Source organism: Odontesthes bonariensis, chromosome 23 (genome assembly GCF_027942865.1).
Source record: "Odontesthes bonariensis isolate fOdoBon6 chromosome 23, fOdoBon6.hap1, whole genome shotgun sequence".
Taxonomy (NCBI): domain Eukaryota; kingdom Metazoa; phylum Chordata; class Actinopteri; order Atheriniformes; family Atherinopsidae; genus Odontesthes; species Odontesthes bonariensis.
Window position 1 is genome coordinate 28,171,723 of NC_134528.1, and position 25,548 is coordinate 28,197,270.

Sequence of the window (25,548 nt, forward strand, 5' to 3'; positions counted from 1 at the left end):
TACAGGCTACATGCTGTGTTTTTTCTCTATCACACACACGCACACATCTGAGGAAATGTGGCTTTCAGTGTCTTGCCCGAGGACACTCTGACGTGCGTATGTTCCAGGGAAGACGGAAATTGAACCACCAACCTTCCGATTGGCTGACAACTGTCTTCCTCCTGAGCTACAGCCGTGTCAAATATATCAGGGCTTTTCCAAAGAAAGCTTATTAAAGAAAACAGAAATGTATGTTTGAGGTGCAGGCCACAGGAGATGATATAGTGCATAGAGCTGCAGGCTGCACAGAGGACCTGGCTTGTCTGAGACCTGGGTATGAGGCTCATTTTTCACTTCGGGACACCTCGTAGGGGATCTCTAGGCTACTGAAACCATGGTGTAGATATGTTTAATATTTGTTCAGGAGGTAGGAAAGCCTGCTCTTTGTAAATTGTCTAAATTTGTAAGTTGGCTGCAGCAGAGGAAAGTGGAGGCAGATGGAGGGACGCACGCATGTGGTTGAAAGTGGGCTTAAAGTATTGTAAACAAACAGGCACGCGCCTGCCGTCTGCCTGAGTGGAGATGGACCTCAAAAAGAAACAATGCAAAATCTGGGACTCGTGCTTTGTTCTGCAAACACGAACAGGGCTTTGCTCCAGCTCCCGGCACCAAGGAGGATTTTTCAAATGCAAACATTCAAATGGCTGTTTGCTGTTACTTTCATGCTTATTCAAACTCAATCAACTTTGGCTTTTTAACTGTCACAGCTGACTGAGGTCTTAGTTGGAGTCAGACGTTCTTACTGTGATGTGCACACAGCATGTGCTTTCAGGGTGTCTCTTTCCTCTGAAGGGAGGTGACCCAAGAAGAAATGTCATCCATTGGGGAGTGAAGTGGGAGCCATGAGTGCTGTGAAATGCTCAGAGGTCCGCCACAGACAGCATCCTGGTCTCCCGCAGAGGGCCACACAGGCTCGTGGAGATGATGGACAGCAGGCAGAGAGGACAAACCACAGACTGAGGAAACAATCAACAGAGGGCAAAAATGGTGAGTTTGGATTACGTTTGTTTTTATTTTCTCTAGGAGTCTGAGCATATGGGCACTCCGTCCTCCAAACATACTGTAGATTTTCAAATCCATGCTAAAAAGATTCTGCTGATTCTCCTCACCTGAATTTGGCTCTTCAAACACAATTAGAGATATGGTTTATTACTCTTTGAGGACTTTTTACTGACCTGTATGCTGCTGTCCGCTCACTTCTTGCTGTTGTGGATCCATACAGATACGTTCAGTACTTACATCAACACGATAAGACCCATCCATTCCTTCCGTTTTCTATACCTGCTTGATCCAACTCATGGTCGCGGAGGGGCTGGAGCCTATCCCAGCTGACATTGGGCGAGAGGCGGGGTACACCCTGCACAGGTCGCCGGGTCCAACAATAAGGACCCTCATGTGCTATTTTTAATGTGCTGAAAAGAAATTGCAACGTTTTTAAAACTATGATATTTGCATCACATGCTGCCTCCTGTGCACTCTGGAAACACATTCGAAAAAAAGCCTCCCGCTGTGAAGTGTTTGCATGAAGAACAACTGCGGAAACAGGCTGGACCATACTGTCCACACATTCTCCTGAACACCTCTTTCATCCCTGCAACACTTGTTTAGTCATGTTCAGTGCGTTGGAAGTGACTTTTGTAAGGTATTTTACCTCCTCTTACACTCTTTGTTTTAGAAACACAACCCCAGGAAGGGAAGCGGGGTGGCTGCACATGGTCTCTGTCCCCCAAACAGCCTAGTCTTAGAGAGGTGTCTGAGTAAAGAGGGTCAGTATGCTTAAGCCAACTGATATTTGCACCAGTGCTTGTTTCTTACATTTTAGTAAGACCTCAGGAAATTGTGTCAACTTTTTTTTTAAAAACGGGCATAATATGTCACTTTTAAGGAATGAATTAATCTATTTGTCTGTTTATTTATTCATCTATCAATTAATGAATATATTTATTTATCTTTTCATGTTTTAATTTAGAATGAAAAATGAATAACTTGATCAACTAAATGTGAGGAACTGCATCAAACCAAATTGTCCTGTTGAACTCGTGTTTGGAATGGTATCGTACACTGTAAGATTTAGTCTTTTTCCTAAAAACCTTTACTAAGCCAAATGTGAAGAAGCTGGACTTCTGCAGGTTTGGACTTGTTGTATGAGATTATAACATAAACAAACTTGACTTTATGAGGACATTTTGTTTCAATATATTCAAAAACCTTAGAAAAATTGCAGATTTTTTCATTCTTATCAATCCAACCAACACTAGAGACTTTTTTGAGGAATGCAAGTAACACCTCTATGCCAAGAAAACCTCTGTGCCAGATAACAGAAGGCTGATTGAACATTTGATTGAATCAATCTGATGATTAATCCATGCTTAAATGTCTCTGCTTTTCAGCTTCACCAAATCAACCCAGCTTATATGCCACTCGCATCACAGGACTGAAGGTGAAAACATGCAAGGAATCCTGTGTTTTAAATCTGTATTTTTAGCCTTATGTATCCCCGCAGACTCTCAAAATAGTGAGAGCAAGGCAATGTTTTTCTCTTTGCTGCTAGGCCCTGCAAACTTTTCCATGATGTCATGTTTAGTGCAAGAGTGAGAGTAACCGAAGAGTGGAGATAAACATAAACTGGAATCTCCTCAGATTCAGCTATTCATTTCATTAGCGTGTTCTTTGAGTCCTCCTGCAGACGGGAGGGAAAGGAGAAACAAACGAGAGGAGCCCGTACTGTGGCTCCTCACGTTCCTGCAAGAGACAAAATGACAGACTCCAAATACAGATGAAAGATAAGATTCTCACTGACACAGTGACATCCTCTTCATTTATTGTAGAAACACAGTATCGTGTTCAAACCTTATGACCAGCTCATTAAGCCAGTAAATATCAAATGTCGTCATTTTACCAGAGTCTGCCTGATTTTTTTACATTATCAGCATTTAAACACACTCCTTCCAGTGATGTGTAATACATTCTCAAGACTTTCACCTTAACTTTTCTCTATTTGTAAGTATAAACATCTGTTCATCCATCCAAAAAGGTAAGACAACCCATCCTTAAGGGAAGAAAAAAAAGACAAAACCCATGATTCTTGATAACCCTCTAATTCTTATCATGGAAGGACCAGCACCAGAGAAATACAACACAAACAGCACATGCAACTACAGCACCATTGGGAATAACCTGTTACTTGGGGTATATCTTTCCCTTATAGACAAACCCGTAAATTTCTAGATACATGGAGTACAAGTCAATACAGGAATGATACATTTGTAAATATGTTTGATTTGATTTTATCTAATTTTATGCGATCTGACAGTTCCTTTTCTTGACATTTGTTTAAAGCAGATGTTCATTTTTCATTCTAAATTAAAACAAGCCATTTTTATTATTGGTGAGCAACCTTCAAATAGCTACATTCAATAAAAGACTAGGGAATTGCAAGTATTTTCATCCCTTTATTGCACAGGAAAAAATGCATTTGATAGTCTACTATCGATTTATATTGTGTACAAACTGCTCACTCCATGCAACAATGTAATAATGATACAGAACCACTCTTGTGTTTTACTACGACTTTGACTAGGAAATGTTGCGTTGACTTTGTGTAGGATCTCCAGCTAACCACGAGTCAACCGACTTTTAAATGTACAATTAGGCCAATAACTGTTTTATAGTACACTTTATTCAATAAAGAGGTCCACTTACAGATGTCCTCTCATCTTTTAAGTTAAAACTGGGTCCTGATTAATGTGTTGATTAATAGTAACCTCTTACCTAGTACCTGTTTTTATGACGTAAAATAATCTTGATGTAGGATATATATTGTTGACATCTGGCTCTGAAACCCTCACTCTCAAGTAAAGCTCACTGTCACGGCTAGATCCTAGCCACCTGAAAATACGAGGACTCAATAGCAGACAGGTGATATTCAAATGAAAGGATTTATTTACAGACAGTGGAAATGCCAGATGGAGACTGAATTCAGGGGTACTGGAAAGGCTGAAGGAAGAGGGATTAGGTTAGACGTGACTCCAGGTTCCTGGGATGTTGCAAAAGGTGAAATGCTTGTCCTTACTTTAGTCCAGGTGAGATCCAAGGTGGAACAGATGGTACAGACTGTGTTACTTGGCTTTGAGTTGGCGGCGGGGCGAGCAGGCAGGTTAAGGCACAGGCGGACTGTGAATCCGACCGTGCAGGGTGGAACAGGTGAGATGAGGCTTGGACATGGAGGGTGGACGGGGTTGACGAATGCTGGAAGACACAAACTCAGGTAAGGTATCGCTGGGAAGGAAAAACTCACAATGGAACATTGGAGTGGGCCGAATTACCACAATTAAGTGAGAAAACTGGTTGCTCCTGCAGCTCCTATAAGTGTCTCTTAATGAGGGTAGACAAGGAACATGTGTGGTAGCAGGAACAATCAAATCTCCGCCCAAGACTCCCAGAAGACCTGCCCAGCCCCGCCTAGGACCCAGAAACCAAAAAACAACAACAGCCAGATATGATCATGACAGTACCCCCCTCCTCAACGACTGCCCCCAGGCATGCCGGAAGACTCACCCCTTCTGGATTTATTAAAATTTGTGATGAGAGATGGGTCGAGAATGGAGCGTTGAGGAACCCAAGAATGCTCCTCAGGACTATATCCCTCCCAAGCCACCAGATACTGTAGCCCCCGTCCATGTCGGCGGACATCTACGATGCGGCGGACAGTGCAAGCGGGCTGACCATCCACAATCCGGGCGGGTGGTGGGGATTCGGCCGGAGTGCACAACGGGCTGGAAGATACAGGTTTAATTAGAGAAACATGGAAGGTAGGATGAATAAGCATGGATGCTGGGAGCTTGAGGCAGACAGCAGCTGGATTGATGACTGAGTCGATTTCAAAAGGACCAACGAATTTGGGGGCCAATTTCTTGGAGGTAGACTTCAGGGGTATGTCCTTGGTAGATAACCAGACCCGTTGGCCAGGAGCGTATGGAGGAGCAGGGATACCACGACGATCTGCTAGACGGCGATTGCGTTCCACTGTGCGCAACAAGGCCTCCTGGGTTTGCGTCCAAATATGTGGAGCGTGTTGGAGGTGGTGCTGAACTGAGGGAATCTCCAAATCCCACTCCTCTTCAGGGAAGAGAGGCGGTTGGTACCCAAGGGATGCTTCAAAAGGGGACCGCCCTGTGGCAGAGGAAGTGAGGGAATTATGCGAGCGTATTCAACCCTGGGCAATTGTCGACTCCAAGATGAGGAGTTGTTGGAGGTTATACAGCGGAGAGCGGCCTCTAACTCTTGATTAAGTCGTTCGGTCTGACCATTCAACTGGGGGTGGTATCCGGAACTGAGGGAGACCTTAGTGCCCCGAGCAGTGCAGAAGGTTCGCCAAACTTGAGAGATGAATTGAGGTCCCCGATCGGACACCACCTCAGAAGGAATGCCATGAAGACGAACAACATGATTAATTAATAGGTCGGCAGTTTCGGCAGATGAGGGGAGGTTATCTAGGGGTATGAAATGTGCAGCCTTGGAAAAGCAGTCAATGATAGTGAGTGTAGTGGTTTTACCTTGGGAGGAAGGCAGGCCTGTACTTCCGGACTACAAATACGCGTTAGCTACTGTGCTGTCTTAACCGGAGGAGTCTGTCGCAGCTTTTCAGTTCATAACAAATTACTGCAAAGGTCTGTGAAAGTCAACGCATACCCTGACTTTAAAGATTAAAGCGTCACTCAGTCTCGCTGTGTGTTGTGTCAAAGCTACACCTGTAAGATGTTTTTTCATTGTGTCGTCTCACTTTCACTAACACAAGCAATATGATCAGGGAGAAACAGACACCATGCACAACTCTGCACTTTTTTCAGTACATTGCTACAAAATACAGTGGTGTAGTGAAAGTGCCTCCACAACAGCTGGTTAAGAAAGGGGTTCAGGACCACTTAGAGGAAGCGATTCAGAGGCTGAGGCCACTCAATCCAGTATCTCTGTCAGTGTCCAGCAGGACAGACGCAGGTGTCCATGCATTCTCTAACACTGCTCACTTTGACCTCCAGCACAGAGATGACAACCCGCCATATTCTGAAGACATTCGTGCACAGGCTCTCAATCTTCACCTCAGGACAGAGCAAACCAGAATCATCCGTGCTCATCGTGCTCCCGATGACTTACACGCACGTTTCAATGCCCAGTCTCGGACCTACATTTACCGACTAGCGCTGGACGTCTCTCACCACACTCTGCTTTCTCCTTCTGACTCTAATCTGTGCTGGAACCTCAAGAACACAGAGCTTGATGTGGAAACCATGCGTGAGGCTGCTGTCCTCCTACCCACATGATTTCAGCAGCTTCAGGGCTGTGAACTCTGAGATGGCATTCAAAAACCCTGCGAAGACGCTGGATGTGGTTTCCATACAGCCAGGAAGTTCTTTCGCACAGGGAAATACCACTCTGGGAGCTGACTTTTACAAGCCGATCTTTTCTCTATCAGCAGGTGCGGAGGATGCCGGGGTAGGCCAAGGGGTGCTGTCAGTGTCCTAGCTAAGAGAGGTACTGGAGGCTCGGGACATTAGGACCTATCCTCAGGGTCTGGTTGCTCCTGCAGCTCCTATAATGGCGCTTTTCTACTAGCTCGGCATGGCTGGATACAGCTCGGCACGGCTCGGTTTGGTTGTGTTTCCATTTACAACCGAGAATCACTTTCTGCCTCCTCGACGTGGGCGGGGTCGTCGTAACACGGCTGCGCGACCAGGACAACAACAACAACATACGAGGAGGATAGCATGGAGGACATCGAGGCGCTCGTGTTGCTGCTCACCCTGTGGCTTTTTGTCGCACAGAAGGCAAGAGAAGAGAGCCAGAGAAGACTCCTGGCCGCCAGACAAAACAGTATTGAAAAGTGACGACACTCATCGGCCAATCAGTGGAAGGCAGTCGGCTGACGTCACGTTTTAGGAACGCTTCGGCCCGGTTGGAACCAGGGCTGAGGTGATACGGAAAATCTATCCGGTTGCAGGTACTGCGTGCTAGTGGAAACACGCAATAGCCGAAGTGAGCTGATGGAAAAGCACCATTAGTGTCTCTTAATGGGAGTAGACGAGGAACAGGTGTGGTAGCAGGAACAATCAAGACTCCCAGAAGACCTGCCCAGCCCCCTCTAGGACCCAGAAACCAAAACAACAACAACAGCCAGATATGATCATGACACTCATGACAAGAGTGCAGACAGTAAGCTGATGCTGAGGTGGGAAGACTTGTGAAATGCTGTAGGATGTGGAAAGAGCACAATTATGACTAGAGCCAGCTGACACAATGATGATTTTCTAACCCTCCCCGAGTAGTTTTGATTTATAACTAACCTAAATTCGACAGTGCCTAAAGTCAACCAAGAACTGATAAAGTTACATCGTAACGCCTTGTGTTTAAATGTAACCAAGGCAACGAGTAAATTTGACACAGATGAAGATGATGGTCATGTTGTAAAAAGAATATGTTTGATCCCAAACCACAATGATTTTCTAACCCTACTGAAGTAATGTTATTGCCTAAAGCCAACCAGTAAGTGAGAAAAGTGTTTAAATAAAGTGAAGTTGCGTTACTGATAGAATGTATTGGTCTTGATCTCAGAGTGCTGTCATGGATCTTATCTTAGGGTATATACAAATGACCTATATGACCATTTTAGTTGGAGAACTTAACAGATGTGCTGATGTGCAAGTTAGCCATGCCATATGCACTAATACACATAATATGGGCAACTTGCTCCACGGAGCTGGCATCAATGATTTCCAAAAGCCGCTGAAAATTTTCATTGGACAGGTCAGTTTTCCACTTCAGTTAAATAAACTTGTGTCCAAAGAAAGCAGCAGGGCTTCTAAATCCTGCATGTTTTTTTGATAGTATTTCAACTCAAATTTGTGTATACTGTGATAAACTGTGCTCACTGACAGCAGTTTCAAAAGGTATTTCTGAGGCCATGCAGTGATTTTCACTGCAGAATCCTGCCTGTTTGTAATGCTGCTCAGTCTGCGAACCTGAAGGCCACAGCCAGTTGTCTACAGCCTGGCCTGCACAGGCCAAGATTTCTTTAGAAATACTGAATTTTTTAATTGTATTGTAGACGATTCTTTGTATTTGGTGATCCCAGAGGGATACTTTTCAATGAGCTCTGAGGAGTTTCAGGTTCGGCTCTTGGCCAGAGGTGAGTAAAGAGAGCTGGTATCTGATCAGGTTTTGTTTTCTCTTTTTGGGAGCTTCAGATGGAGCAGCAGCTACCACCAGCTGCATCTTTGAAATAAACTGCTTTCTGTGATTACGATACAGGATTAATATTCGCAAGGGAGCCAGTGATAATTTCTCAGTTGTCTTTCTATTGTGCTAAAATGCATTATGTCCATGCATCTCCTCTGTCTAACAGACCACACGATGGCATCAGTCACACAATTTTCCCATCAGACGTGTTACTACTGTACTGCTGCCCTCTTACACCTTGGTAGCATCTCTAAAAATCCTTCTTGCCTTTGGTTTCATGTTTCCTAATTCATCTCCTGTGTCAGATAATTTATTACACCACTGATCTGTTATATCAGTTTAGCCTCTGTGGCTTTCACTGATTCTTCTATGTTTCTCTGGAACCAAATGCCTTCATCCTCATTTTGACCTGCATCAGGAGTATTTTTGGTCCAAAACAATTGCAATGATTGTGGTGCAGTAAACTAGTAGTGAGAAATCACTGGCACCACCGCTGTAATTCTCCACTGGCTTTTATGTAACAACCCGATTCACCTAATACAAATCTGGGAAACACTCTTTTCATGAAGTGAAATAAGAGTTGGTCTGCTCTGGAGTCCCCAACACCAAACTACAAGCAACTCTGTTTTCTCCATTCTGGCTTTTTGTACCCCAACTGTTCTTGTACAAAATGGGTGGATTCCACACTGATTTGATGGTGGCTGGAGTAAAGGAGATTACTCTCATCTGGAGGATATCATTCAGTGATGCTGATGGACAGCACAACACTTTATCATTTCATGCCGTTTAACATCAGCTCTGCACAGCTCATTTGTTTATGTAGTGCTGTGCCCTTAAACTGACTGATCTGTTTTCATCAGAGGAAATTAACTTAGCTTTCTTATTAGAGGTAATCATGCATTATGTAATAGCTTTAACTCCATGCCTGTGGTTAAAATTAATATAATGAACAGATATTATGGCAGACATGATAAGAACTGTATGTTCTAAATGTTTACCTTGTTATCCTAATTGTCAAAATTGTTTTCTACAGACCTGCCAAGCGTTCTATCTCGACCACTATCTGCCTGAATCATCAACACCATAACAAAAACCTACTTTTTTGTGTTGGGCAACAGGTGGAATGTGTGCTGATGCATTTTTCCTGCTGTTGTTTTTAGCTCCTAATTCATCCATGAAATTACTCAGATGTTCATTCATCATCCGAGCAAAGCAGAGAGCAACAGGCTTTGAGACGAGAATCAGTTGATGGATAGAACATTTCTGAAGGCAAATATTACCTCAGTCCGCCTGGATAGTAAACATTTATTATTGATCAAACTGCTCTATGTGACGTGATGAAAAACCAAATGGGAGAGCATGAAATAAATTCTTGTATTCGAGGGGAAGAAAAAACCCAAGCCCCATGGACTGTTTGTAGTGCCGACGCAAGTTTATAATTGCTTTCATATTTAGTTATGCTACAGTAAAACTTATTGAAAGCTACACCAGGGTTCTGTGAGCTCAGACAAATAAATAAATCTTTGTTACCTTTGTTGCAAAAATGCTGAACAGCTCCTCATGCCAAGTGCCATGACTGGACACTGATTGTTGATTTCTTTTTTTATTCTGAGCTTTGAAATATTCGTTTGCCTGGGCCAAGTGCTGTTCACCTTTCTGGAATGTACAGTTAAAATTGCTTTGCAGCTAATATAAATACAGCCTGTTATAGAGCACAGAGATGGCAGGCAAGCGGCTCTTAGTCACGGGCACGTCAGTGATGTAAAAGATGGTAATGCTAGCTTTTATGTTGATGAATTTCTGTGTAAGTGAGTGTGTGTGTTCTGCTGCTGTCTTCAATCACTGACAAGTAATTAAGAAGATGAGGTCACTACTCAGAACACATCGCCGTGTGTCTGTGATTCTTGATGACACACCGGCTGCTCCTTGGACACTTGCATCTCCTAGAGAGCATTTTACCTCACATCATTTCACTTGTTCCAAATGGAAATCTGAAGTGCTTAGTTTAGAAAAAAAGATAGAAGTATTGTTTTTATCAATTATTTAGCCATATTAGCAATTCTCAACCCAGAATTTTTGGATGACATTCAGTTTCACATGTTAATTTTAAACGGTTTATTGATTATGTTTATTACAGGTTTACCAAAGACACTTTATTTTCATAGAACATCATGTAATGATGCGTTCCATTACAGCTGCGTCTTTTGACTTTGGTAGTGCTAAATAATCCTCGAAGCACATTATTAACGTATGACAGAGCATACTGTCAGTAGCCTGAGAGCTCTGACTAGCACACACCAAACTTATGAAAAACACTCAGAAATGTCCTTTTCAAATACTTACATTTCCTGCATCTGCAGTTTGGCCACAGACAGTTGGTACTGATGCCTCTTCTCTTTAAGACTCAATCTCGTTGCAAGTCGTGTGTTGAACTGGCCCAGGTGTTCAACTGACCACACCATGGATAGGGTAAAGTAATGGCCAGCCAGGGGTAATAAGCCATTCAAAAATCTCATTTCATTGGCTACTTTTCACAGAAGTTAACACGTTTATTTTATTCATTGTAGAGCAACTGATGGTGCATTCAACAACAAATAGAAATGGGAATTTCCACATTCTAACAAGCAAAAGATTGTTTAGGAGTCTAATTGGCTTGAACTGTACTGTATCATTGAAGTGCCTTGAGATGCCACTTGTTGTGATATAGATGAACTGAATTGAATTGAGATTTCCCAATCAGGATATAAAACATTTAACAAAGTACTGCTAGAGCATTACTAGTTCAATGATTCGAAATTTAAGTTGGGTGGAGATTAATTGAATAAAATATGATTTCACTGGATAATTCATTATTAATCCAAAAATGGGAAATGATTAAAAATCAAGCATCGATAACAGTTATTTGTCAGAAGTCATTGTAAAAAAAGTTATGATGTAGTGTTATTTTTGTGAGCAAGAATTACTTCCTGCAATGTTCTTTACTGCAGTAGGCTGAACACTCTGAATTCAATTCAATTCAATTCATTTTATTTATATAGCGCCAAATACAACAAATGTCATCTCAAGGCACTTAGATAATAAAGTCCAATTCAAGCCAATTGGAATTCAATTCATTGTAATCACAATTATTCATAAAATAATCCAATTCGTTCATATAGAGCCAATTCAAAAACAATTTCCTAGCTAAGGAAACCAACAGATTGCACTGAATCAAACTGTTGTTTGATTGCTATGTTATGTAGGGGATGTGCGGCATTGTCTGATATACTGAGCAGCTTTTGCCAGATTCCTTTGGTTTACAAACAATGGTCTATTTGTTAGGCAGTTGTGAACGTATCCTCCTCTATTTCCTAGAGTTTTCCATGTAACGGTGCAGGCTGAATTATATTAAAAGCTCTGGAAAAAGTAAAGAACATGATCCTCACAGTGGAGGATGTGATATCAGTTGTGATACTTTCTATTGTGCTAAAATACATTATGTCCAGGCATCTCATCTGTCTACCAGACCACACGATGGCATCAGTAACACAATTAAAGATTGGTATTGTGTATTCTCATCTGTTTTGTCCAGATGAAATTGGGTTTATAGCAAGGAAATCGTGGCATCTTTGATACCAATTGCAGAACAATATGCAAAGTTGGGCGTTGTAAAAGGTCTTCACTTGCTTACAAAGGTGAGCCAATAACAGTCTCAACAGTGCTATCTTGATGTGGGATGTTAGAGCAACTGGTCTGTTATTGTTTAAGGCAGATGGATGAGATGTTTTAACTGTTCAGCATAGGACTTTGGAACCCTGGGTCTGGACCTGCAGCCTTGTTCTGCCTCTTCAACTGACTGCTGAACACAGACAGGTTGAAGAGGGAGGCAGAGGAGGTCTCAGTTCGTCCTGACGTGGGGGGATATGTTGATGAGGCTGTTAAGATCTATGACTGAGGTGCAGGGTGACACTGTGGTGGTGTGACAGGAAGGCTGTTGGTCCAGGGAGGTGATGAGGTCTCTGTAGTCGGATATAAGGAAGGAGAGATTTTGCGAGTTGTTCTGAATTGAACCTTTTGTAAAACATGTTCAGCTCAAATCTCTTGTTCCAGGCTTCCATCACTCTGATTTCCCCTTCTTCTTAAAGGCCGTGGCTCAGTGGTTAGAGTCGGTCGTCCAATAACCGGAAGGTTGGCAGGTTCCTTGTCCAGACCTCCTCGTCACGGCTGAGGTGCCCTTGAGCAAGGCACTGTACCCCCATGCTCCTCAGGCGCTGTGAATGGCTGCCCACCGCTTCAGGTTGGTATCTGTTTCTGAGTGTGTGACCCTGTGCCAACCTGGATGGGTTAAAAGCGGAGGACAAATTTCGTGTGTATGCATATATGCATGACCAATAAATCGGATCTCTCTGATCTTAAAAGCCTGTGATCTTTCTCATCCCTAACCCCACATCCCTGGCATTCTTCTGCATAAGCTCTTTCCAGCTTTTACTTGTACCCCTCCTTGCTCTCCCTTATGTTCTTTTTAAGGTACCGGTACACTCTTCAATAACTCAGTTTCTCCCTCCTTGAGGGCTTTCTTTTCCATCTTCAGCAGCTTTTTCAGGTCACTGGTGAACCATGGTTTATTAATAAGGAAGCACCTCACTGTACTTGTGTGAATAATGGGCCTCATTCACCAACAGTTCTTAAGAACAAGTCCTACTTATGCACTTTTTTTACAAAGATTGTGGCATTCACAACTGTTTTCTCATCCAGGATTGGTTCAAAGTAAGAAGAAAGATGGAGAAGATTTAAGATGTTTATTAACAAGATTGGTAAGTTGAGTTGAGGAGTGAAAGGTTCAGGGTCTTCACAGCAGACTGACAAACTGGCATGAGTACTGACAGGATTCCAGGCGAGTGACTTCCTTTGAGATGGCTGGGCAACAGGAGTAATGGCTGGCAGCTGACTGGATTCTGAGCAGGCTCTCTAGAACACATAGGCAATCTCGGCTCAATCAGAATGAACTCGAATGAGAACAACAAGACTTTAGACGTGGCCGAAGTGTCCCAACCCACAGTGGTTGATAGAACGATCTGGCAACGGGGAGATGCAGGACCAGGGAAAATAACCAGCACAAGTTGATGACTGAATGGAGAACAGCTGCGTCGGGGAAGCCTGCAAGACAGAGGAAGACCCACCCAGGAACCACACACACCAAGAGGAGACAAAACTAACACACACATAAGGGAAAAGGGAATGGAAACAAAAGGAGAACAACCAGAGATTTATGACAAACACTTTAATTCACATTAAGTTAATTGGAAATCATCCCATCGGTTAGTGGTTCCGCCCTTTTTATACGACAAAGTGGCCTTTGTTTATCCCATGCCTGCTCACAAAATGGCATATTTACTGTTGCTGCAAGATATTTCAGCTCATGCCCTAGAGAGGGAACTAATCTTTCATGACCATGCAGATGTATTTGCAGAAAGTGATGAGTACAGATTTAGACACTTTGGGCTACCAAGAGCTGTTCTTGTGGACCTTTGCAATCGTTTGGAGCCAGCACCGTGGAGCCATACACAACGGTCCAACTCTGTTCCATCACATGTTCTCTCGACCTTGGGCTTTTTGGCCACTTGAACATTTCAGTGGGAGCTGGGGGACAGGGCAGTCATATAACAGCCGTCCATCAGACGGACTCTCCCATAGGTGCAATAAATCTACTGGCGACACAATACATAACACGCAATCAAGAGGGGATTCATTTCTTGCACACATCTTCGTATCAAAGCACCCTCTGCAGATCCATTCCCATATCAAGCAATATCACTCCGTAAATGTCCAACTCTGCAACTCCCAGAACCACCTTCAGGAATGTGGTCTCCCACTTCTCAGGACGAGCACACGACTAACAGAACAGCTCCGTGGGCTTCTGCCACGAACAAGGAGCAGCTGGTTTTGGATGGCTCATTGGTACATATCTTCTAATCATTCAAAATTTCTAAAGCTTTTTATTATGATTTGGGTTTTTTTAGGAGATCAAGGATATACTCTGGCTGCCTGGTTAATAAACAACCAAATAATGACCAACCCTCAGACTCACCCGGAGGTTTTATTTTATCAGATGCACGCACGTACTCGCTCAAGAAGATATTTCTTAAGAACAACTTAAGAAAATTCTTAAGAAGATATTGGTGAATAAGGCCCAATCCTCTCCACACAGAAGTTGCCATAGCCGGTCACACTCTCAGTCATGGCATTAATGTTATCTCTATGTGGCTCACAAAGTGCATTTCAGCAGCCTCAAAGCACCCTTTCAGAGTTTCTTCAGCTTCCTGTGAAAACCTCCTCAAAGTCTTTTTGATCAAAGATAGCTGCTGAATATTTCTACTCTAAGCTGTTCATGTGGCATACAAATCCACTTAGAGGGCCCCAAAATTAAAGGCTTGCCACCTAACAGTGAGTTTTTGAGTTGGTAATCACTTCAGATACTGTATACTACTGTATATGCTTTCAAACACAGAAAAAGTCATTGTTTTTTTCTAATATTGCCAATTTGAAAAGAGTTTTAGTCATTGATTTAATTATCTATCTCACAACTTAATTGCTCTTTTTCAGTCTTACAAGTCTTTGCTTTATTGTCAGTGGTAGCAAACAAGTGTTTTTTTTTTACAAGAGGGTTCTTAAGGGACAGAGAGAAGAGTTGAAATCACTGGAAACCAAACAGAGCAATAATGTTTTACTGTAAGATGATATGAAAACAGCTTTTTACTTATATTATCAAACATATAAGCCGAATACATTTCAATATTGCGTGTGTCGCTTTGTTTGTGGCCAAAAGTGATAGCAGTCAGTCACTGCAAATTAAAGGAAGCAACTGCCATAACTTCCATCAAATTTAGCCAGTAAGGTTCTGGTGATCAGAGCAATAGCAGCGCAGGAACTATTAGCAAACTTATCGTAGCTGACATCTTTTAATTTAGCTTCATGAGGGCAGATATATGGCAAATTTACCAGCAGCAGCTTGCTGGTTCATTCAAATTGAAGTAGGAGCTGTGTCACTTCTGGTGAATTGTTCCTCCAAGAATGGCAAAAAGACAAACTTTTCTGGGGCCACTGTAGCCAGCAGGAGCCAATTACTGATTCCCACATGAACTTAAAACTCTGATGTTGAGTAATCCAACCTCAAAATCCAGTCTATCCAGACATCAATTAATGGGACTAATTTACATCAAACCTACTCTGGATCCAGGTTTTGGAAGCAAGAGAAATTACATTGTATGATCTCATTCAACTAACTTACATTTGGACATATTTGGAGGGATAGGATGGATGTTATGATTTCATGACCCCTATTATCTGATTATCTGAGAAAGACTTTAAGATCTGAGGCCACTGTCCACTGGAAACAAAAACTCAGCTGGGCGACAATTAAACTTTCCGTGATTGTCGCTAATATGTGAACTGGATGTGAGCAAGGACAAATGTAATTTAGATAGACTTAAAGCGCGTTCTTCATGAAATTCAATTAAAAGTTTTCATTATGTGTTAGAGTCTTTGCAAATACAAGCAATTAAAGAGTGTTTTTATTCATTTGTTATCACACGTATCAGTTGTAATTATCATAAAAGATTTAATAGCCCCACTAGCATGAATTGGGATATACTATCACTACAGTGGTAGCAAAAGAGAAAAGTCTATACATTTATATCAGTAATCAGGTCATTGTTACAAAATTTAGCACTCTTGAGTTACGCTGACAGTGATCTGTGGTCCTCTGTAATTAAGCATTTATCGGTTGTAAGTTGGAGTGATAAAGACCATGTAGGATTATCTCTCTCCAAAACTCCGGAAAAGATTAGGTCATTGCATCCACTTGGATATTTTTAGAGCTCTTTAATGGTGGCATATTAAACAAAACGCTTAGAAATTCAATTAAGAAACCACTCAGCCACAATGACCTGAAAATAACCCAGAGTTATTCTAAAACAAAGGCTCTGCCGACCAGCCACTGTGCCGCCTCACATGTGGTTTGGAAAGAGAAGTGCTTAAAACCACAGATTCTTAGGGGCTACGGAGATTAATGAAGAGTTTCTTTTTCCAGGTGTTGTATTGTGGATACAAGAGCTTTGGGCGGTGAATTTTTACCAAGGGGAGAAATCCTCACGGTAGAAATGAAAACAGTAACACAATATACAGCTCTGATCCAGCTCATGGCTTAGATGCGAGAACAGGAGCACATTCCAGACCTAAGAGAAGGGAAGCGAGGAGAGGCAGCTCAGGATCATTCCCAGATATTGATCACATGTACTAAATTTATGTGAGGGGGTTGGCCTATACATATGGGACCTATTTGACTTCAGGGAAGAGTTTTAAACGTTTTCACAACCCTTTCCTCTTCAAACCCTCTAATAACGCTGTCTGACACCCTGACATAAATATGAATAAAAGAGACATCTTAATTCATTATATAATTTTTTACACGTTGCTCCACCATCTTCAGCACTTCCCAAGACTGTTTGTCATCTTCTATTGCTTTCATTGGCAAACTTTAAAACTGACACAAGTTTTAGATTTTGATGTTTAAAAAAAACCTCTTGGCCTAGTTTTCTTCTTGGCATGAGCAAAAAAAGTGTATCTGCAGTCGTGAAAAGGCTAAACCCTGCTCACTGAATTTGTAACACTCAAGCCAATTTGGACTTTTACTCATCGATCCATTTTCTATACCTACTTCACGTTGGGTCATGGGCTGCTGGAAGCTCTCCCTGCTGACACTGGATGACAGACCATTGAAGGGCTGAATGTCCCTCTCTTTCTAATCTTTTTCTTTGGCGTAAAGGATGGACTCAAATATCATTACTTGGTAATTATCCACGTAAACTTCAGACTTGAATTGACCAAATCATATCAACAGTAATACAAAGGTCTCACGGAAACTAACTCTACAAAGTATGGAAGTCTAATCGGTTGGAGAGCAATCTTAATCTTTTATCCATGGGATATGTAATGAGTCTTTAAAATACCTTTTTAAGCTTGTGAACTGAATTGCTTTGATTCCACATCCTGTGAATTAAAGTACAGATAAAGACTTTTTAATCAGTGTTTCATATCCTGTGCTGCTCATGTAAATATTATACTGCAATAAGAGGTTATGTATATAAATGAGTACCATTCATTCAGTGAATGGCACTATTGATACTTTTCTGGTCTTCCAAATATTCCAAAAATATGCCAACCTCAACCCAATCTTTTACTTTTAGCCAATTCTAATTGGAGCAAATTACTATGATGGAATCATTAATCACTTTCTCTCAACCTTTAAGCATGTTAATTGTAAATGTTATAGAATTTTTGTTAGATTGATTTTGTTAGATTGTTAATTTTTTTACAAAATTACTTTTTTTCATAATTTCTAACTGGTTACATAAACTATAGCCCCTTTCACACTGCGACCCGCTACCTTAGCGGGTCCAAATTGCACCTTCGACCCGCGTCGAGCAATGTGAACGCTTGGCGTGTCAGGGTGACCCGTGTTGCCTGAAGCCGAGTTCAGGGGGCGTGGCCTAGTGGCAGAGCGTCACACGAAACACATAAAATGCTGGGCGTGTACAATGACGTAGGCACAAGCCATGCGTCGGAGGTAGGGTGAAATACACCTGTCTGCATCAAATTTTTCAAACAAACGATGGCGGAACACCTTGAGATATCGTTTATGCAATTGTATATGCAGTTCATGGAGATGTTACTTTACGGTGCGTCTTGCTGCGTGGGAAACCGCGCTCTCCCATCTTTCTCGCCAGCCCTTCCAGCAGAGGTCCATCTTTCACCGTCCCCGAAATGTGGCGGAAAATAACGTCCTCTGCTCGGAGGCTGAGGAGCTTGCGGACCTCCTTGTCTCCCCAGTTGGCCATATTAAAAAATGTCTCCAACTTGATGTAGGCTAAAACAGAGTAAAACTTGTCCTCACCTGTCGCTGTTGTTCTGAATCAGCTGTCCATTCTGTCTTTTAAACTCCTCACGTCACGCCACGCCCACGTCCGACCCGTGTCGATTGCGTTCACACCAAACTCGGCTCGGCAAAAAGACTAGGGTCCGACGCGGGTCGAAAGGCGAGTCGAGTTGACGCGGCAGCCCGGGTCGGCAGCGTGAACGCAACAGCAGACACGCTAAATTCGCGGATTAAACGCGGGTTATTCGGCAGTGTGAAAGGGGCTTATTATAGAAAATACTTGTGATTCCCTGGTCGCTTTTCAGTTTATTTTATTATCCTGCCACAATTCTAGAAAGATGACTTGTTCTTTTTTATAAAACAAAAGGAATATCTATCTTGAAGAAATGTTAAAACTGTATCAGGCCGAATTGAATCTAATCTAATCAAACTGCATCTAATCAAACTGAATCGTTACGTCCCTGAATCTTATCTTGTCTCATGTATCTACATACAGAATTGAACCAATTAAACTGCACTACAGGCCAAACAGGGGACATCTAAAAAATAAATAAAAACTGAACTCTCCCTTTAACTATCTTAACTTGGGACTAAACATCTAAACTGTCTTTTCCTGGCGTTATACACAGGACTTTTTTTATACTGGATTTAAGTCTCCTTACTTGTGATTTGACAGCAGACTTAAGTTTTTTATTGAGTTGACTTGGAATTCTGCATTAAAAACTAAAGTCTTACAGTCATAAATATAGTCTTGTAACTTAATTACACAATTTGATCTTGAGCAAGAAAGTTGGATGAAAGGGAACATTCCATCTGTACTATGGCTGTCACATTGCATTTCTATGTTGGCATGGAAACTTATCACCCCTCAGTTATATTTAAGGTGCAAAAATGCAGACTGCAGATTTTGTTTTTCTTTAACAGAGGAACTCAACTGTTGAACTGCAGTCGCAGATCATGAAAATCACATGAAAGCCTTTCTGCTCCTGCATTATTACCTTTCACAAATGCGCCGATAACCCAAATAATGAACACTTGAACAAAGAGAATCTGGATCAGCCAAGTACAATAGGTCCTGCTTCTAATAATTGTGATCGCAGTCATGTATCAAGGTGCATGGTACCAGCAGAGGAGGATTGCATGCAAGGTGAAATCATTCTCAGCTTTTCTCCACCTTGCCCCCCCTCTCCACCATCCTCGTGTGTTGTGAATAATAAAAAAGAAGAATTCATTTTATGGTTTTACTAGTCAGCAACCCAGGTATGCATTTGTCAAAATAGGGGGAAAGTTAGAACCATATGTTAATTTGAATGGGAGGCACCTGGTTGTGATTAGGGCTGTGCTGCAGATGATAGAAACACACACTGGGCCGCATTCTTGGAGAACACAATGAACACCACAACAATGAGTCAAATCAGAATGAAAACATCTACGAGATCTAAAAGATTCCTCTAAATGAACTGGCTCACTGGACTGACAGGCCTACTGAGGACATATATGCTGTGTTGATGGACAGCACAGAACTTCCATATAAAGAGTTCATTTTCCATAAATTAGACTGTAATTTTCTTTACTGCTTCCCTCTCAGTATGTGGGCTCAGAGTTTTTCTACTCTGGGATCTTGAAAGAGCTTATGAAATTGTGTTTTTAAGGTGTTGTTCTTTTTAAATTTCAGACCTCTGTTGGGGCCAAATCCTAAGCAGGTGTTAGAAATAAAGCATGACCAAAGCAGTTCTGTCAAACATCAGCTTTCTATTATATTACTGTTTTTATGTGAATCTAGACAAATTTAAAAAAAACTTATCACAGATGGCATAATCCTTATTAGCCAACTTGCTTTGTGAATAAAATAAGCAATGAAATGTAATTTAGACCTGGAAATAGGATCTTGTCTCAGAGAACAAAGCCATCGTGACTAATAACAACAAATGTCATCTCAAGGCACTTCGATGATATAGTTCAATTCAACTACAATGACCAATTAGTCATTTATCCTATTTATTCTTCCAGCAATCAAACAATTGGTTCATAGATATGTTTGCCTTAATAAGTATAAATCAGAACTTTTGTAAAGAGTAAAAAGACTCATCATCAACTGGTTACTTTTTATTAAAATGCACGAGATTTAAAACTTTAATTGCGTACGTCTGTAAAACGAACCAGAAGAAACCGATATAAGTGCCAAATTTAAACCTTTTTATTTTCAGACCGAATGGGGCATAACTGTATATTTTGGTATTTTCTATAAACATCTGCTATTATAATATATATATATATATATATAGATAGATATGTATCTATATGTACTGTATATATAATAACTCGAAGTGTTTGCATTCTACCTAATGCCAAGCAGTGTTGGTATCTGTCATATCTCTACTCTCATATGCTGTGATTTAATGCAACTGAATTCCTAATGGTATTGTTCAGTGCTGCGGTAGTTAGCATGGTTTCACTGCAAGAAGGTTCACGGTTTGAATCTCAGGTGGGCCCTCTCTATGTAAAGTTTGCATGTTCTTCCTGTGCATTTGAAGGTTCTCTCCGGGTACTACAGCGTTCTCCCATCGTTCAAAAACATGCATATTAGTTTAATTGGTGATCCTGAATTGAGCATAGTAAAGAGTGTATGGTTGTTTGTCTTGTTTGTCTCGCTGTGGCCCTTTGATGGAATGTTGATCTGTCCAACACATCTCAGAGCTGGGACAGGCTCCAGCCCTGTGCTGGTTTAAATCAGTATGATTTACATTAAAATGCAGTGAAGTGTTGGGATCTATATGAATCACTGTGGAAAGCTCTGTCCTTTACCTCATTCTTGATGTTCTCCATAAAAGAGTTGAGAATCCACCAAATGTTGCTTCTATAAAGTCTGCTTATCCAACAAACCAAGTTTAAATCAGCACAGAGGGTCATCATTGTAATTGTTTTAGTTGACTTACTAGAAGTTGAGAAGATTAGCTTTAGCACATACAACAGCATACCAACTTTAATATCAAGATCGCACCTATAAGTAAAGCATGGGTTCTTTACAGTTGTTCTTCAATTAACACTAAGAATGGTGGTCTAGTTTTTTCATCCTCTATTTATGTAAATTGTGTTTCATTTTCAGTACACCTAAAATAAAGAGGAACAAGAGCAAGTATCCGGCTGTTGATCTGTGTGCTTTGGTTTGATGGAGACGGCTGATGAATGATACTAACCATTGTAAAAGTTGGCTTTACTGTGAAAATTAAGGCCCAGAAAGATGGGGCTAAAGGAGACTTTGCAACTGATGAGAGGAATTACTCTGAAATTAGTACATATCTATAATCTGTAAACATGGGAAAATAAAGTAACTTTTTTTTTTTTTATGGAAATATGTTTCGGTTAAATAGAAGACACCTTTTCTTTCAACACAGATTTCAAGCATGCTTCTTATCTTTGAATGTTGTCCTTGACTTTGCTAGAGATACACCTCTTTTCTCTCCCGAAATCATTTCTGATTAGAGTGTCTGTTGATACACTGATGGCGCCAAGGATTGCTGTGGAACTAAAAAGTGAGCAGGCACTTAATTGACCGAATATACCTGTAGCCAAATCTCTCTCCATCTAACTCAAAGCTGCCACCTGTCCAGTTGTACATTAGGTGGTCATGGATGCTGCATCATCAGTTTCAACGAGTTAAAAAAGTATCATAAATGTCCATGCCTCAAGGTTCTGTCAAAAGGGGAATTTTTCACAGAACTATTTTTAATTCAATTCATTTTTACTTACATAGCACCAAATCACTACACATGTCATCTCAGGGCACTTCAGTTACAATCCAATTCAAGCCGATTAGAGTTTTGTGTTGAGTAGCCAGTCCAGAGCGCTATGAATGCCGAGAAGAAAATCATGTCCCAACATGTTCAACCATACCCATTAATGTGACTCATACTTGCTCATTTTACATGCTTAATTGTACACTAACTCTGTTAAGACCTTACTCGGAATAAAACACTGGCATGTAAACGGCATTATTCGATAACATTAACCCGAATAGGTCATATTCAGAATTATGAATATCCAGATTTAAAGCTCCAAGTATTTCGATATTGTCACATTATTTAGACATGAGCCAAAATTGCACTCTGAAGTCCTACCAGAGTAGGAGACGGAAGCTATCACCTACTTTATGTCGATGTGTATAAGAGTAGAAAAAAGTGTTACTAACTCATCTAGCCTACTGGTTCATATGAATTGAGAGCTTCTCGTGAAGTTGATATTAGAAAAGTTGTAAGAAACTGTTCAGAAGATGGGGTTTAAGAGCTGTTAGAAGTAGCAATATGAAGCTTTTAAAAGCCCACAGTATTAAAACTTAGTGTTAGTATTGGATGTACAGTTAATTGAGGGACATTGATTGAGTCGTCCTTCTGTATATGACCAAGAGCTCACAATATCAGGGTCTACTACATGATTGTTCTAACCAAAGCAGTTTACAATGATAATTATATCACAATAACTGTAGAAAATTTAAAAAAATTGTGAAAATTCATCTTTAGCTTAACATCTTTGTATGTTTGGTCCCTTGAGAGATAGATAGATAGATAGATAGATAGATAGATAGATACTTTATTGATCCCGAAGGAAATTCAAGGTCAGCCAAAGATTTAATGTAGTGATGCCTTTGTTCTCACATTCACCATCCATGTCTGCTTTTCTTTTCTTTGTCATCATTTCAAACACGGACCTGAATCCATGGTTCTCACTCACTGTTTTTTTAATGCTGCCTTGTAGTCAATTCTATTTTTAACGGTATGCTGTTTTTAAACATTGATGAAGAATGTTCTCTTCTTTAATTCCAACCTTGATTTTTCTAAACCTAAGCAAAGGAAGGCAAGAAATCTCTCTGTTTTAGTTCTTCCGGCCAGTAACTATGCAAACTCCCTAACAAATAACCTCCAAGTATAAGTTGGATGGCTTTTTAAAAACATCTCTAATGTCTTTACCACTGTTCACTTCCCCTAATAATTACTCATGTAGTCACTGTTTCTCTTTTTGACTGAAACACAGTAGCTCTTCTAAACCCTCTGCCATCCCAGCTCCTGTCTTCACAGAACGTGGTCACTGACTGGTGTGACCTCCGACCTGTAGACTCTGAGCCAACAGCAGGCCTCTCCAGAGAATTTTAGGCAGCCATCCCTGCAGGCCATGAGTGTTCTTGACTCCAAGAGACAGGAATGATAAGAGTCACCAGGCAGCACGTTCTCAGTCATTATGCAGCCAAATCTCAACACAATGCAAGGACGGACTCACAAAATGCTCCCACGTTAGCACTCAGTCTGTTCCTTTCTTCCAAGCAGAATACTTGTCTTTGCACAAACAGGATGTCCTTCTTTCCCTGTAGGTTAACTGTGAAGCTTTTACAGCCTAGTTAACTTGCCACACAGTATCATTTCAAAATGTATTTTCGCTGGATTCTTCTTTGCAATTGAAAAAGCAAAAAACACTCACCAAGAGTGAAATAAAGCAAGGCTCTTATTATCAGACTCACTAATGGCCTGATTAGTGAACAAGATACACAGATAACACCAGTGACCTGGCTGTTGCTTTCACTTTGTCCAATTTGCTGCATTCGGCCTCTTCACCCGACAAGCCGGTTGCTGTCTGGTTTCTGAGAAGCTGTTTATCTGACAAATTGCACCCTCGGACATGTCGAGAAGCCCAAACATTTCCCAGCTGTCAATCAGGCTGATGGAGAGTTGAGTAGATAGTTTACATGCCTGTGTAAAGTACGCAGAGAGGGAAAGTCCTCCTTGTCAGCACAGCAGTAAGGTGTCTCCCATCACAAGCAAATACAGAGCACAACTCACGGGGATCTGTGTGTATGACAGTGTGCGTATGTGTGTAAACTGTAGTGTGTGCATCTGAGTGGGAAGTCGGTGTCTGTTCCCACCTAACAGAGGCTGTGCAGGCAGCTGTCACCTGAAGTGTTGTTATCAGGCTGCTCGTTGGATGTGACTCTTGTCTGCTGTCCCTCTGTTTGAGCAGGTATTGTGAAACAGAAAATAGAATAAAATAAAGCATTTTAAATTTACTTTAACTGTGAAGCTTTTACAGCCTTAAAACACTCATTCAGTTCAGTCAGTTTCTTTCCCCCTACAATCATCGGCACTCCTTGGAGTTTGGTGTCATTATCCTGCTGTTGTCAATGGGACTTCTTATCATTGACTATGAAATGCTGGGATGTTGCTGCCCATCCAGACTGTTTGGCCTTTTCTTCCCCGCTTAGAAGTTGTTTAAAGACACTCCCCTTGTACATTTTTTCCATAACATAGTACAGAATGGCTCTGCAATGGTAGTATAAATTTGGTTTTCTACTACAGGTGGTTGTACCAAGGCTGAATTTTTTACAGATCATCATAGTAATTGTCTTTTGTTTGCAACCAAACTGAGAAAGGTTTCCACTGTCTGATCTTGCAAAGGTGTGAATCTGAAACAGCTGCAGGTAGAGACTTTGCTCCTTCGTCCTGGCACATATTTCAGTGGTCTGCAGTGTGTTTACATCATCATGTAGTATCAGTTCTGTTCATCTGGAATCTTGACTGAGGTAGAACTGCGTTGTATGGCATAATAGAAAACAGCATTTGTTCAAAAACAGATGACCTTCCTAATGCAGGACCTTTGCTGATTGGAGTCCTGTGTTCTTTATTTAGCAAATTTTGTATTTGTGAGAAAGACACAGAAAACAGTGTTTCCTGCTAGTTTTTCTTGAATGAAAATCAGAGCTCTGCTACCTTAACTCATTTTTGTTTCCTGTTTTACGTAAGCAACGGTCTGCTGGAAGCCTGATATATACTTCATTTATAACATATTATACAGACTTTGAGATGATCTACTTGGACAATTGGGACTTTAATGGAAAGATGGAACTTGAAAAATATTTTGTCCAGAGATTTATTATCTGTGATGGACTTGCTACATGTCCAGGGTGTACCCTGCCTCTCGCCCAATGACAGCTGGGATAGGCTCCAGCTATCCCAGTTGAATCAAGTGTTATAGAAAATGGATAGATGGATGGATTTATTATGATCATTTCCTCTGATTTAACTACAACTGATTTCCAATGGGATCTCAAAATTAAATCAAATTTATCATCTCACATGGATTAAATCAAGGAAATATCCACAACTTTTCCTTTCTGAACTCTGTCCACACTATCACTGTATCGATCACTTCTCGTAGTGATGTTGAACACTTACTAAACACACAACATCGGTATAGTTTTCTAAAAGTCAGACATGATATCCGACACTTAAAGAGGAGTAACTGGCAGCCTCACAGGCTGTGGAATCATCTCTCTGTGGAGGATACCATGGACTCATCCTTTTTCCTGCCATTTACTCCCC

At 41.2% G+C, this 25,548-nt stretch overlaps 1 protein-coding gene and 1 pseudogene across 7 annotated transcripts in view; both read left to right on the forward strand.

Annotated features, from left to right (window-relative positions):
* The window catches only part of myocd (myocardin), a 182,075-nt gene that overhangs the window by 109,717 nt on the left and 46,810 nt on the right, over positions 1 to 25,548 (forward strand). For all 7 annotated transcript variants that reach the window (XM_075457391.1, XM_075457395.1, XM_075457393.1 and 4 more), the window contains exon 3: positions 832 to 1,026. In XM_075457391.1, coding sequence (XP_075313506.1) covers positions 882 to 1,026 — 145 coding nt within the window. In that variant the 5' untranslated portion in view covers positions 832 to 881. The remainder of the gene's footprint in view (positions 1 to 831; positions 1,027 to 25,548) is intronic.
* LOC142374474 (tRNA pseudouridine synthase-like 1 pseudogene) lies at positions 5,841 to 6,651 on the forward strand (annotated as a pseudogene).